A 16,778-nucleotide genomic window follows, 5' to 3' on the forward strand; every position below is an offset into this window, starting at 1 on the left:
AATGAATGAACAGTTTGTGGGATTTACACTCTTCTCGTAAGAAAATAAAAGCATGTGTAAATAGGCACTCATAGCGTACATGTGGGTAGTGCTGTACAGGCGTTGCGGACCTGTTTGTGCTCATTCTTGACGACATAGTGGGTAGAGTAACATACAGTGTACTACCCACAAAACCCCAAAATATGCGTATGGGCTACCCATAAAACGACGGTGAACACAGAGCACTTCAAACATCGTATTTGTCGCTGAACAAGATTAATACATCTATTTTCACTACGTCTCGCCAACGTCCTTTCCTCTCGTAAAACTGTTCCGAATGTATGTGACCTATGTCACGCGTTACGAACTTCCGCTTCGGCTGCCTTTCCATTTCCGGTTACTTTTACCAATGTTTACAACCTAACATACAGCTGTTTCGACAAAGGTTGTCCAAAAAAATTGTAAAGCGTCCGCGACAATGCCAAATGGTAGTCTGGAAAATACCCAATAAATTTCAATAAACGCTCAGAATCCATAATGCCTCGACCGTACAGCGAAGATGCGGCAATATGGATTCTGGGATTTTATTGAATATTATTGGGTATTTTCCAGACTACCTTTCGGCGTTGTAGCGTATGGTTTTAAGCTTTTTTTTTTTTTTTTTTTTTTTTTTTTTTTTTTTTTTGATAACCTTTATTGAAACCACTGTATGCTAATTAGATCACCCCATCATTTAGCCGACGCTCTTTTGGCTCGTCACGCAATCTTTCTTCACCAAAAGATTGCGTTAGGAGCCAAAAGAGCGTCTGCAAGGTAGGCTACCCATCATTACAATAGGTCACTCAGTTTACGCTTCAAATTGCAGAGGACAACTTGTTTTCAATGGAATGTATATCAAACGAGTGAATACCGTTTTTCGCGAGGTGATTGGCTACCCAACGACGTTGTCTAAGATTTCACGCGCGAGTTTTTCACCAGTTTATTACAAACATAATAAAAGGCAATGGTTATAAAACCCAACAACCTTCTTTGTTATGTGATTTTGTTAGCATTTTTGATTTTGACAACGAAGTGTTGATTATAAGTTGTAGAAATATAATAGTTATTACAAATCTGTGAAAATATTACATAATACTTAAGGGATTCAACAACAATAGCGAAAACAAATGACGTGTACGGAATGAAAATATTGTATAATTCTAAAGCGATACAGCAAAATACTTCTATGAAAAACGAACAATAAATTTGTAGTGATGAATAACAGCAACGGCGAAAATTAAAGTCAGAGTGTTGAATTAACGCCTTTTAAGTTGTTTGTTCAGGGCGGGTCGTTCCCATTCAAAATGTAGGTCTTTTTTTAATCTTAAGTTGGAAAGTGAATCGAGTCCAAAATGGAGAAGCAATCCCCAGAAAATAGATTCTTGCATGACTCAGAACCCTGTAAATGTTTGCAGATGTGCGAATTACGACCCGAAAGTTAGTGCTCGCGAACCCTGGCGCCAAGGTAATCTGGCGGTTTCACCGACATAGCGGGCGTTAAAGCCTGCATATGTAAATTTGTATACCACCTGGGAAGGCAGTGCATTGGGAATGGAATTTTTCACACTGAACATGTTTTTTTGACTCATGAGGCAATATAAACCAGGTTGACAAAGCGGATGAACTGTGAAGCTAGCTGAAGTTGAAGAACTGTTCTTTGCAGTCTGATCAAGGAAAACAGAAAGAGCCATAACTACTACTGATCCAGAAAGGTAGGCGCTTTTTGTTAAGTGGTTGATTTATTCGACCTCTTTTACTCTCCCTCAAGCGCTTGGAAAAGAACGTTCATATCCTGAACATTATCCAGAGTCATTTGTCATAGAGCGGCGGCGAAAACACGCGGCACTTTTTCAGTAATAGCAGACGAGAAGTTAAACCAAAAATTCTTTAAAACGCTGTTCTAATAAAGAAAACTATTTTTACACGTTTTTGGCTGTGGATGGCCAAGAAAGAAATTGAAGCCAACCTGAAACATTTGTGCTGCCGTTTTCAAGTTCATGTAGACGCCTTTAACAAGCTTGCTACATGTAATAAGGATAATTGAAGTCGGTTGCTCTTCAATCAGGTAACTGTAATCAAACGTACTTCTTTAATCGTCTGCCTTTTTCGAGTCGCTGGATGCCAATTTGTTTCGTGAAACGGTATGACCGTGAAACGATAACCTAAAATCGAGAATCCGGAAACCCAAAACGCAATCAAATGTTGTCAAAATGGCACTATCGAGAAGTTAAACTCTGTTGTTCGTTGTTTGTTTGCTTTTTTGTTCGCTTTCTTCATGGAGAAGGAAAGAACGAAATTTTCTTCAATTTATCAATTTTAAGCCGGAAAATTAAATGTGTCAAAATGCCCGTGCTCTCAAATGAGCTGTGAAAAATTTCAAATTCCTCGTAGAAGGACATAGACTTTCTCAAAGTCCTCGTAACCTCGTCGCTCGTCAGTCACTCATTCCGCGCATAAGAAGACGACTTGCGGCAAGTATAAGAAGGACAGTACATGGGTTGGTACTCAGAAATTAGAAAAATAATTATTTTTCCTCCACTAGTTAACAGCATTTAAACTTGGTACGCCACATTGATACATCTACGTTAATCATGTGCAGAAAATTATACCACCTAAAACTTTAAAACTATATTTTCTTCATCAATACAGTGAGTTTGTATCTTTAATTTTATGTATGCAATATTATATGTAAATGACGTGTTACAAATTAACTTACCTCGCACTGCTGTCTCGATTCATACAATGAGTTACAAACTTTGGAAAGATTTCCGTACAGCCCCAGTATTAATTATACATGATCACTGTCATACTAAACCCTCTTACACGACGAACGGGCATGAATAGAGTCGAGTCCTAAAATGTATGCATAATTTGTATGGTACAGAAACCTTCCTTTAACTTTGCTGCAAAGTACTTTAATCAAAATAAATTTGTAATCCACACGTTAGCGTGTCAAAATATTGAGGCTCTCTAGGTGTCTTCTAGCATTGCTCAATAACCTAATGACATAAACATATACTTTTGTTTCACCAGATGAAGTCATTGTCACTTGCGCTGCTTCTCGCAGCCCTGAGTATTTTGGACCTTGCTGAGGCGGGCCAGGTGGGCCGCTGGTCGAAATGCTACGGGTCTCCTCCTGCAGACTCCTTTGGTGGCCCAGACCAGCACATACCGGCCATCGCGCAGAATGCCTGGACATCATGAATAATTCATAGCCACTGAAGCGGCAAATTTGAATGCGATCGCGCTTTGAAGAGCTATAAATTAGAGAAGAATGGGCCGACACTAGGCAACTAGGGTTCACAAAATTCACTTTCCCGAGTCTCAGAAATGATAATCTCAAGGTTCACGCACGGCTTCTTGAAAATCAAGGATTAGTCTACAATTTGCACTAAAAAGGAATGAAATTGAGAAAGTAGAAGTTTTATGTTTTTCCACTTGAATATACAGTAAATTTTCCAAATTTTCGTATAGACATTCATTTTGGAGAACTGTTTTGGGGAAACTAACATACCTACTAGACTTTCACGCACGGCAAATGGCAGACGAGTCTTTCCTTGAAAAGAATCCGTTTTAATTTCGAAAATTGGTAACGAGGAACCTTTATGTTTTTCAGTTTGAAAATTGTTGGTCGTAGTTTTATTTGAAAATAGCGCGTGCAGAGCTGGCGAGCTATTGTTTTCAGCCCAGACATGAATAACAATACATGTCAAATGAAACAATGCCTATTGTTGAAAAGCACTCTGCATGAAAATAATATTCTTAACTACCGCGAATTTTAAAATTGCCATATTCATCAGCTGTTTTACTCATGATCTACGGACAAAACAAAGATGACAGCGTGCGCGACCAATAAATACAATAGTGATCGGGAGCTCTCTCTCTCCCTACTGGAATAGATATGGACGAGCAAATCCCATCGGTTATCATGATGACAACGGCAAATGTAAGGCTTATTTTCCGTGGGGATGGGAAAGAGAGCAAGGAAGCGGCGAATTCTATGTGCTCCGGTATGTTACTTTATCTGCTTTTCTCAAATTTAATGTCTGCCAATCGATTGTATGGTTAAATGGAAGTGATTTTAGTACTTCAGTACAAGTTAGAGAATTAGTTTTAAAATTTGATTCAAGGAATTTTTATGTAATGTTTAAAAAACGAACAGGAGATTTTATCGGGTTTAAAACCGCGAGGCGCAGCCAAATGGTTTTAGACCCGATAAAACATGTGTTGTGAATTTTTTGAACGGCTTCAAAAACATTCCTGGAAAAGAGTGTGTCAATAGAAGTCATAACAATTATGCTTTTGTGAACGTTGGAAAATAGCATACGAGAAAAACGCCGAATACTAATGAGGAGTGTTTTACCAGCAGATAAAACACCGCATACTAATAAGGAGGAGGTTTATCGATATAAAGTCACTGCACGTCACATTTAGCTCAAAAACTCCTTATTTCAAGAAAAAGGCTCCTCCCTCAATAAAACGTTTAGACCTGAGAGGGTCGACTCGTACAAATAACAAACCTCGCGCTGGTAAAATCGTACCAGGTAAAATCATAAATGGTGACAATACTTCCTTTCATTTGCTCGGAGGGAGGGGGGTAGTACTTCTCGGAACTTTTGGTGGGGGGTGTACGGCTCGGTTCTTCAAATCCTGACCCTATGTCAGTGAGCACTGAATCAATTTTGTCTTCCTATCTTCTAATTAGGAAGTATGGACTTTCCCAGACTGGAATTGAGTACGTGTGGATCTCATTCAGGGATTACGTCTACAAGAACAAGCCTTGTCAAGTAGTAGAGTACAACACCGGCAAGGCTTGGATCCCTTGCTATTTGAAACAGGCGGATGTCAAAGATTGTCATAGAAATTGGATAAAGAAAGATCTGTTGGGCTTTTGTACAAAAAGCAGCCGTTATTCCTGGGTAACTTACTGTGGAGACGACTACAGTCAAAAGCCAAGTTTTACTTTGACCAATGCTCTAGTACTGTGCCAGGTGAAAGCGGCTCGAAGACAGGTGACCATCACTCACGTGGATGATCTCAATTCTAACAACATCCAGACTAAACCAGAGTCCATCTTACAAGGTATTTAATCGTAACGCTGATGTTTATTTGAAATTATCAAGTTCTGACAGTTTGTTAACAGAAACAAAAGCATATAACTCATCAGTAGACAAACTACAGTAGACAAACGCAGCCACAAGACGACTGGTCGTAACTGCGGTCTGAAGAGACATTTTAAAATGCTCCAAGTGAAAACGAACTGTGAACAGGGACAAGGGTCACAGCTGCTTTATTTCTGAACAGATCCTGAAACGTGCGTTGTTTTAAGTTTCTTCTTTGTGCGACAATATATATTCCCCAAAATTCTAAGACAATTTCTTATTTTGTAGAGTTACAAAGTTTTCAAACTTTAACCTGGGTATCATTGGTGTCAACCTTATCAGTTAGATTAGTGTGTTTTTTAACTATTTCATACACATTGTTTCTGCCACGTTTCGTTTCATTTAGTACTTCCTTGCCTTTAAGGGTTTGCTATCTTTTTATAAACCACTCTATAATACCGCTCTAACCTCAAAAAGCAAAAGCTTAATTAAATGCAGTCTAAAACAGACCTCTCCATGCCTTTCAGTCGATCTGAGAATCGGTTGACTTATCCTTTTCTCAATCCATGGTCGGAATTTCCAGATTATCGTAGCGGTGTAAAAAGTTTACGCTTGTTCAACTGGTTTTGATAACTGCTTTTGCTTTTCCTACCGTTTGTAGGAATTAATACAAGGGCTGCTTTAGTATTCCGTCTGAGAATAAAAAAGGTTTGTGAGGAGGGAGGATTGAGTACACAAAGCAACAAGTAAATCTGATGTTGCTCAACCTATCTATTTTAAAAGCTCAATTTTGAAGGTTTCGCTCTTTGCGTTTGAATAGTATTTTTAATGTCTTTAACAAACACACAAACAAAAAAATTACGAGCTAAAGTGCAAACGAAACTTGCTTCGGTTGGAGAGAGCTTTTGTAGAACAGAGGCAAAGACACTTTTAGTTTCAATTTTTATTCATTTATGATAATAATACTTGAACGGTTTTTGAGGTTTACGACACCATGCAATCCAATTAAAGTTTATATTTACTGTAAAACCAATTCGTTTAAATTGCAAATATTGACATCAGCCCAAATTTTTCATAATGGCCTCAGTGATTGATAAGAAGGGACTTCCTTTTCAGACACAACCGTCAATCGCGGTTCATCTGCACTGACGTGGAAATTCACCAAGAAATGGACAAAGAAGACGTCCTCCAGCTACTCCAGCGAACACGGATGGAAACTGAGTGTGACGACTACCATCGACTCTGGAGAACTCTCAGGTGCTATTTCCAAATGGCAGGTATCGGTAACAGCGGAAGGTTATGGGACATACATTTACACAAACTCCAAGGAAAATACGGAGGAGGTTACCTATGAGCGTAACTTCAATGTAAGTGTATTTTTATTTTCCGGCAACAATATACACTTAATGTATGGTCTCGAGGGAGACAGTTTTGTTTTCCCTCGAGTCCTGATGTTTCCAGAGGCGAAGTCGAGGGAAACATCAGGACTCGAGGGAAAACAAAACATGCTTTGTTATATATCTAGACTTGCAATTGTTATCATTTGATAGCATCTTACCAGAAATAACGTGTTGGGACTTAATTCTTTCAACTATCCCTGTGACAAATGGATTTCTGTTTGTTTAGAGTATTCCCTCCATCGAAATAAATTAATAGGGTATCTAAATGCAACCCTTATGTTCGTCACACAAAACCGATGATCCAAAGTATGTGAGGCTTTCACGAAAGCACCCAGTAGATCAAACAATTTTATTTCCTTAAACTTAAATAAAAAGAAAACATGAATTTTTGACCAATTTTTTAAGTTCTGCCTTTGTACCGGTGATTATAGAAAGCTTGCTTTGGCTTAATTCAAGAATAAAAAAAACATTCTGCCTTAAGTAAAGGCAACAAAATGAACCTCGTAGATCCAACAGAGAAGCATTATCTACAAACTCCAAGAATATAACAGATAACACTATCTAAAAACGCTCAGCTCAAAACAAGAAAATGTTCCGGCCTCCCAAAAAGTCCCACTTTTTTCATATAACACTATATGTAAATAGATAACACTACGATGGGTTGTTTGTGCTGCTGGTTCATGATTATCTCGGCACTGTGTTGATAAACGTTTTTTCAATATGATTTTCGCGCTGAGTTTGTTGTTAATATAGGACTGAAACTTAGCTACATATTCGTCTCAACACTAAATTAATTAAGATAAATAGTTTGGATCAACACAAACGGAGAAACACGATAATTTATCTTTTGCCTATTTCTCCCAAATTTTCTCCTCTGTTTTAACAGGAGTTAAAGTGAGTAAAAAACAAAAGTGATTTAAGGAAGACAATGTACCAAATAAATTTCTGATACAGGTGCGCCGAAGTAAGGTATGTTTTATATTTCAAAAACAAAAACAAATTTTCGAAATACATTTTATCCCGCGTTAACGTAATAATTCACTTTGTTGAAGAAGTTGAAGAAAAAATGTCTAATTAAACGTATTAATCGTAGTAAAGAATTCAAAAGTGATATGAAAAACATGGTGCAAGCTCAGAGTATTATATCACTAAGCATAAGCACAAAACGGCCACTGACCGAGGACACAATTTTGTGACCTGTATAGATCAAAATATTTTTGTATCATTAACACCGTATTTTATGCTACGTTGAAGACCTATTTATTTTTATTATAAAGCTCAATATCAACGTATCTCACGAAGGAAATTTGGCAGACTAAAAACTTCAAATTTGGTTCAAGGGCTTTCCACGTTGTTTATAAGCTGCAACGAGAGACCATACTTTTACGTTCCTTTCCTTGAAGTTAACCGTTCTTCAAATTTACCGATAATTCGACGTAATGTTCTGTTCTGAGCTTGAACACATAAGTAGACTTTTTCAGAACAATGCGTTCGAATACAGCAACACACTTTATCCGATCCTATTTTGACGTTGGTGTCTACGGATCAAAACCGTAGATTCATAAATATGCTAAACAAGACATAACAGACGCAAAACTCATCACACACCAGTCATAGCAGGACACAGACATTCATCACAACGATCTTAACTTTTTGGTCAAATTTTGAGACAATTTAGCATCACGATTTCGAACTTTCTTCACGCAGGTGTTTGCGGTTTCCATCGATCAAAACAAACTTTTAATATATATGCTACGACAACATAACAGTTATACAAATTGGACTTGAATAACAGAAACAAAGGCGCCAAACAAAGGAATGTCTCAAATAATAGTTTAATTTTTGACGGGTAAACTCGCTGAGTTCCTATCGATCTTTGTTTTTTATTTATGAGATAAGTTGAAGCAATCCCCTTATTGCACATTCATAGTACATTCGTCAACATTTTTAAATCGGTCGTTTATTTTACACTAAGCTGTTCACAGTGACGATAAAAGTGTACGTGCTTTTGTGGTTTGCATTAACAATTTGCACCACAATCGTCAGCTCCTGTCACACATTAGCTATTTCTCGCGTCATTGTCAATTGCACTACACCTGCTAATTGCCCGCATTATTGATGTCGCCTCCATACTGGTTGTACCTATGTTTCATATTTCAAACGCAAGCGCTCCCCGGGAAGTCTTTACGCAGTTTAAGACTTCCTGTTTTGACATTTAATGGACGGCTTTTCAAAATGTATGGCAATATATACAAGTGCCTTTCTACAGCCAATAGGAGTGATGCATGGTCTTAATTCTGAATCTGCAGATAAAAACTGTTTCTTGCTAGAGAAACCACCCATATCTTTTTTGGTCTCGTATTGACCAAGACCACACACAGTGAATTATTTTTCGGGATCAAGTTTGTCCTTGTTCAAGTATGGCAGGTTGTTACTTCTCCATTCTTGATTTCCTATTCCTGTGTTATCTTTGGGGTGCTTGGCTGCAATACAACACTGATGCCCAAAAAGGTTAGACAAGAAATTTGGACACAATTTAATAGTTAGGTAACTTTAAGAACTAAATACAAGGAGTCACTAAATCTACGGTCTTTGGTTGATATTGGATGCGCCAAAGTTTTCATTGTTATCATGTTGTAAATATGGCAAACATTTCAGTCCTTCAGCCGATAAGTTGATTAAGAAAACTTTGCAGCTTGTTGTTACAGTAGGGACAAAATAAAAGTGTGTTTCACTGTCCGTCAAGAAAGTTTTTACATCTATAGACAGCAGGAAAGAATTTTTCTTCAGTTTTATAGTGTCTACTGTGTCTTTGAATGAAAGGCGTATAAACTAATCTTGGTGTCTAGCTAACTCGTCAAACATAAAGTTGGAAGTTTACAGCGGCCCATAGAAATAGATTTGTACCCATCTCTTGACCGATTTGGCTGTTTATTTACGAACAAATTGTCTCCTTACAACTTTTTACACCGCTGGTACTTCGGTTCAAGTAAAGGCAACAAAATGAACCTCGTAGACCCAAGAAAGAAACATTATCTACAAAATCCTACAATGTAGCAGATGACACTATCTTAACACGCTCGGTTCAAAACGAAAAAAATGTTCGGGCTCCCAAAAAGTCTCACTTTTTTCATATAACACTATATGTAAATAGATAACACTATGATGAGTCGTTTGTGCTGCTGGTTCATGATTATCTCGACACTGTGTTGATAAATGTTTTATCAATATGATTTTCGCGCTGACTTTGTTGTTAATTTAGGTCTGAAACTCAGCCGCATATTCGGTTCAACACCAAATTAATAAAGATAAATAGTTTGGATCAACACAAACGGGGAAACACGATCATTTATCTTTTGCGTTTTTTCTGCCAAATTTTCCCCTCTGAATTAAAAGGAGTTAAAATAAGTAAAAAAAAGTCTTTTAAGGAAGACAATGTACCAAATAAATTTCTGATACAGGTGCGCCGAAATAAGATATCTTTTATATTTCAAAAACGAAAAGAAATTTTCGAAATACATTTTATCCCCCGTTAACAAAAAATTTTTTTTTGTTGAAGAAGTTGAAGAAAAAATGTCTTATCAGACGTATTAATCGTATTAAAGAATGTAAAAGTGATATGGAAAACATGGTCCAAGCTCAAGGTCTTATATCACTGAGCATAAGCACGAAACGGCCACTGACCGAGGACACAATTTTGTAACCTGTATTGATCAAAATAATTTGTATCATTAACCCCGTATTTTATGCTACGCTGAAGGTGTTTTTATTTTTATTATAAAGCTCAATATCAACATATCTAACGCACGAAATTTGGCAGACTAAAAACTGCAAATTTCGTTCAAGGGCTTTCCACGTTGTTTATAACCTGTAACGGGAAACCATACTTTTACGTTCCGATTCCTTGAAGTTAACCGTTCTTCAAATTTACCGGTAATTCGGCGTAATGTGCTGTTCTCAGCCATCACTTAAGTAGACTTTTCCAGAACAACAGCAACACACTTTATTAGGTCCTATTTTGACGTTGGTGTCTACGGATCAAAACCGTAGATCATAAATATGCTAAACAAGACATAACAGACGCAAAACTCATCACACACCAGTCATAGCAGGACACACATTCATCACAAAGATCGTAACTTTTTGGTCAAATTTTGAGACAATTTACCACCATATTTTCGAGCCTTTCCTCGCACAGGTTTTTGCGGTTTCCATCGATCAAAACAACCTTTTAATATATCCGCTATGACAACATAACAGTTATACAAATTGGAGTTGAATGACAGAAACAAAGGCGCCAAACAAAGGAATCTATGAAATAATAGTTTTATTTTTAACGGGTAAACTCGCTGAGTTCCTATCGATCTTTGTTTTTTATTTATGAGATAAGTTGAAGCAATCCCCTTATTGCACATTCATAGTACATTCGTCAACATTTTTAAATCGGTCGTTTATTTTACACTAAGCTGTTCACAGTGACGATAAAAGTGTACGTGCTTTTGTGGTTTGCATTAACAATTTGCACCACAATCGTCAGCTCCTGTCACACATTAGCTATTTCTCGCGTCATTGTCAATTGCACTACACCTGCTAATTGCCCGCATTATTGATGTCGCCTCCATACTGGTTGTACCTATGTTTCATATTTCAAACGCAAGCGCTCCCCGGGAAGTCTTTACGCAGTTTAAGACTTCCTGTTTTGACATTTAATGGACGGCTTTTCAAAATGTATGGCAATATATACAAGTGCCTTTCTACAGCCAATAGGAGTGATGCATGGTCTTAATTCTGAATCTGCAGATAAAAACTGTTTCTTGCTAGAGAAACCACCCATATCTTTTTTGGTCTCGTATTGACCAAGACCACACACAGTGAATTATTTTTCGGGATCAAGTTTGTCTTTGTTCAAGTATGGCAGGTTGTTACTTCTCCATTCTTGATTTCCTATTCCTGTGTTATCTTTGGGGTGCTTGGCTGCAATACAACACTGATGCCCAAAAAGGTTAGACAAGAAATTTGGACACAATTTAATAGTTAGGTAACTTTAAGAACTAAATACAAGGAGTCACTAAATCTACGGTCTTTGGTTGATATTGGATGCGCCAAAGTTTTCATTGTTATCATGTTGTAAATATGGCAAACATTTCAGTCCTTCAGCCGATAAGTTGATTAAGAAAACTTTGCAGCTTGTTGTTACAGTAGGGACAAAATAAAAGTGTGTTTCACTTTCCTTCAAGAAAGTTTTTTCATCTATAGACAGCAGGAAAGAATTTTTCTTCAGTTTTATAGTGTCTACTGTGTCTTTGAATGAAAGGCGTATAAACTAATCTTGGTGTCTAGCTAACTCGTCAAACATAAAGTTGGAAGTTTACAGCGGCCCATAGAAATAGATTTGTACCCATCTCTTGACCGATTTGGCTGTTTATTTACGAACAAATTGTCTCCTTACAACTTTTTACACCGCTGGTACTTCGGTTCAAGTAAAGGCAACAAAATGAACCTCGTAGACCCAAGAAAGAAACATTATCTACAAAATCCTACAATGTAGCAGATGACACTATCTTAACACGCTCGGTTCAAAACGAAAAAAATGTTCGGGCTCCCAAAAAGTCTCACTTTTTTCATATAACACTATATGTAAATAGATAACACTATGATGAGTCGTTTGTGCTGCTGGTTCATGATTATCTCGACACTGTGTTGATAAATGTTTTATCAATATGATTTTCGCGCTGACTTTGTTGTTAATTTAGGTCTGAAACTCAGCTGCATATTCGGTTCAACACCAAATTAATAAAGATAAATAGTTTGGATCAACACAAACGGGGAAACACGATCATTTATCTTTTGCGTTTTTTCTGCCAAATTTTCCCCTCTGAATTAAAAGGAGTTAAAATAAGTAAAAAAAAGTCTTTTAAGGAAGACAATGTACCAAATAAATTTCTGATACAGGTGCGCCGAAATAAGATATCTTTTATATTTCAAAAACGAAAAGAAATTTTCGAAATACATTTTATCCCCCGTTAACAAAAAATTTTTTTTTGTTGAAGAAGTTGAAGAAAAAATGTCTTATCAGACGTATTAATCGTATTAAAGAATGTAAAAGTGATATGGAAAACATGGTCCAAGCTCAAGGTCTTATATCACTGAGCATAAGCACGAAACGGCCACTGACCGAGGACACAATTTTGTAACCTGTATTGATCAAAATAATTTGTATCATTAACCCCGTATTTTATGCTACGCTGAAGGTGTTTTTATTTTTATTATAAAGCTCAATATCAACATATCTAACGCACGAAATTTGGCAGACTAAAAACTGCAAATTTCGTTCAAGGGCTTTCCACGTTGTTTATAACCTGTAACGGGAAACCATACTTTTACGTTCCGATTCCTTGAAGTTAACCGTTCTTCAAATTTACCGGTAATTCGGCGTAATGTGCTGTTCTCAGCCATCAATTAAGTAGACTTTTCCAGAACAACAGCAACACACTTTATTAGGTCCTATTTTGACGTTGGTGTCTACGGATCAAAACCGTAGATCATAAATATGCTAAACAAGACATAATAGACGCAAAACTCATCACACACCATTCATAGCAGGACACACATTCATCACAAAGATCGTAACTTTTTGGTCAAATTTTGAGACAATTTACCACCATATTTTCGAGCCTTTCCTCGCACAGGTTTTTGCGGTTTCCATCGATCAAAACAACCTTTTAATATATCCGCTATGACAACATAACAGTTATACAAATTGGAGTTGAATGACAGAAACAAAGGCGCCAAACAAAGGAATCTATGAAATAATAGTTTTATTTTTAACGGGTAAACTCGCTGAGTTCCTATCGATCTTTGTTTTTTATTTATGAGATAAGTTGAAGCAATCCCCTTATTGCACATTCATAGTACATTCGTCAACATTTTTAAATCGGTCGTTTATTTTACACTAAGTTGTTCACAGTGACGATAAAAGTGTACGTGCTTTTGTGGTTTGCATTAACAATTTGCACCACAATCGTCAGCTCCTGTCACACATTAGCTATTTCTCGCGTCATTGTCAATTGCACTACACCTGCTTATTGCCCGCATTATTGATGTCGCCTCCATACTGGTTGTACCTATGTTTCATATTTCAAACGCAAGCGCTCCCCGGGAAGTCTTTACGCAGTTTAAGACTTCCTGTTTTGACATTTAATGGACGGCTTTTCAAAATTTATGGCAATATATACAAGTGCCTTTCTACAGCCAATAGGAGTGATGCATGGTCTTAATTCTGAATCTGCAGATAAAAACTGTTTCTTGCTAGAGAAACTACCCATATCTTTTTTGGTCTCGTATTGACCAAGACCACACACAGTGAATTATTTTTCGGGATCAAGTTTGTCCTTGTTCAAGTATGGCAGGTTGTTACTTCTCCATTCTTGATTTCCTATTCCTGTGTTATCTTTGGGGTGCTTGGCTGCAATACAACACTGATGCCCAAAAAGGTTAGACAAGAAATTTGGACACAATTTAATAGTTAGGTAACTTTAAGAACTAAATACAAGGAGTCACTAAATCTACGGTCTTTGGTTGATATTGGATGCGCCAAAGTTTTCATTGTTATCATGTTGTAAATATGGCAAACATTTCAGTCCTTCAGCCGATAAGTTGATTAAGAAAACTTTGCAGCTTGTTGTTACAGTAGGGACAAAATAAAAGTGTGTTTCACTTTCCTTCAAGAAAGTTTTTTCATCTATAGACAGCAGGAAAGAATTTTTCTTCAGTTTTATAGTGTCTACTGTGTCTTTGAATGAAAGGCGTATAAACTAATCTTGGTGTCTAGCTAACTCGTCAAACATAAAGTTGGAAGTTTACAGCGGCCCATAGAAATAGATTTGTACCCATCTCTTGACCGATTTGGCTGTTTATTTACGAACAAATTGTCTCCTTACAACTTTTTACACCGCTGGTACTTCGGTTCAACTAAAGGCAACAAAATGAACCTCGTAGACCCAAGAAAGAAACATTATCTACAAAATCCGACAATGTAGCAGATGACACTATCTTAACACGCTCGGTTCAAAACGAAAAAAATGTTCGGGCTCCCAAAAAGTCTCACTTTTTTCATATAACACTATATGTAAATAGATAACACTATGATGAGTCGTTTGTGCTGCTGGTTCATGATTATCTCGGCACTGTGTTGATAAATGTTTTATCAATATGATTTTCGCGCTGACTTTGTTGTTAATTTAGGTCTGAAACTCAGCTGCATATTCGGTTCAACACCAAATTAATAAAGATAAATAGTTTGGATCAACACAAACGGGGAAACACGATCATTTATCTTTTGCGTTTTTTCTGCCAAATTTTCCCCTCTGAATTAAAAGGAGTTAAAATAAGTAAAAAAAAGTCTTTTAAGGAAGACAATGTACCAAATAAATTTCTGATACAGGTGCGCCGAAATAAGATATCTTTTATATTTCAAAAACGAAAAGAAATTTTCGAAATACATTTTATCCCCCGTTAACAAAAAAATTTTTTTTTGTCGAAGAAGTTGAAGAAAAAATGTCTTATCAGACGTATTAATCGTATTAAAGAATGTAAAAGTGATATGGAAAACATGGTCCAAGCTCAAGGTCTTATATCACTGAGCATAAGCACGAAACGACCACTGACCGAGGACACAATTTTGTAACCTGTATTGATCAAAATAGTTTGTATCATTAACCCCGTATTTTATGCTACGCTGAAGGTGTTTTTATTTTTATTATAAAGCTCAATATCAACATATCTCACGCAGGAAATTTGGCAGACTAAAAACTGCAAATTTCGTTCAAGGGCTTTCCACGTTGTTTATAACCTGCAACGGGAAACCATACTTTTACGTTCCGATTCCTTGAAGTTAACCGTTCTTCAAATTTACCGGTAATTCGGCGTAATGTGCTGTTCTCAGCCATCACTTAAGTAGACTTTTCCAGAACAAAGCGTTCGATTACAGCAACACACTTTATTAGGTCCTATTTTGACGTTGGTGTCTACGGATCAAAACCGTAGATTCATAAATATGCTAAACAAGACATAACAGACGCAAAACTCATCACACACCATTCATAGCAGGACACACATTCATCACAAAGATCGTAACTTTTTGGTCAAATTTTGAGACAATTTACCACCATATTTTCGAGCCTTTCCTCGCACAGGTTTTTGCGGTTTCCATCGATCAAAACAACCTTTTAATATATCCGCTATGACAACATAACAGTTATACAAATTGGAGTTGAATGACAGAAACAAAGGCGCCAAACAAAGGAATCTATGAAATAATAGTTTTATTTTTAACGGGTAAACTCGCTGAGTTCCTATCGATCTTTGTTTTTTATTTATGAGATAAGTTGAAGCAATCCCCTTATTGCACATTCATAGTACATTCGTCAACATTTTTAAATCGGTCGTTTATTTTACACTAAGTTGTTCACAGTGACGATAAAAGTGTACGTGCTTTTGTGGTTTGCATTAACAATTTGCACCACAATCGTCAGCTCCTGTCACACATTAGCTATTTCTCGCGTCATTGTCAATTGCACTACACCTGCTAATTGCCCGCATTATTGATGTCGCCTCCATACTGGTTGTACCTATGTTTCATATTTCAAACGCAAGCGCTCCCCGGGAAGTCTTTACGCAGTTTAAGACTTCCTGTTTTGACATTTAATGGACGGCTTTTCAAAATGTATGGCAATATATACAAGTGCCTTTCTACAGCCAATAGGAGTGATGCATGGTCTTAATTCTGAATCTGCAGATAAAAACTGTTTCTTGCTAGAGAAACCACCCATATCTTTTTTGGTCTCGTATTGACCAAGACCACACACAGTGAATTATTTTTCGGGATCAAGTTTGTCCTTGTTCAAGTATGGCAGGTTGTTACTTCTCCATTCTTGATTTCCTATTCCTGTGTTATCTTTGGGGTGCTTGGCTGCAATACAACACTGATGCCCAAAAAGGTTAGACAAGAAATTTGGACACAATTTAATAGTTAGGTAACTTTAAGAACTAAATACAAGGAGTCACTAAATCTACGGTCTTTGGTTGATATTGGATGCGCCAAAGTTTTCATTGTTATCATGTTGTAAATATGGCAAACATTTCAGTCCTTCAGCCGATAAGTTGATTAAGAAAACTTTGCAGCTTGTTGTTACAGTAGGGACAAAATAAAAGTGTGTTTCACTTTCCTTCAAGAAAGTTTTTACAACTATAGACAGCA

General features: G+C 36.9%; 1 protein-coding gene across 1 annotated transcript in view; it reads left to right on the forward strand.

The window, feature by feature from the left end:
- The first annotated feature begins 16,180 nt into the window (after positions 1–16,180).
- The window catches only part of LOC146455417 (uncharacterized), a 61,235-nt gene continuing 60,637 nt past the window's right edge, over positions 16,181–16,778 (forward strand). The window contains exon 1 of the mRNA XM_085094301.1: positions 16,181–16,518. Coding sequence (XP_084950427.1) covers positions 16,428–16,518 — 91 coding nt within the window. The 5' untranslated portion in view covers positions 16,181–16,427. The remainder of the gene's footprint in view (positions 16,519–16,778) is intronic.

This window comes from Pavona decussata, unplaced genomic scaffold, assembly GCF_977016875.1.
Source record: "Pavona decussata unplaced genomic scaffold, jaPavDecu1.1 SCAFFOLD_274, whole genome shotgun sequence".
Taxonomy (NCBI): Eukaryota; Metazoa; Cnidaria; class Anthozoa; order Scleractinia; family Agariciidae; genus Pavona; species Pavona decussata.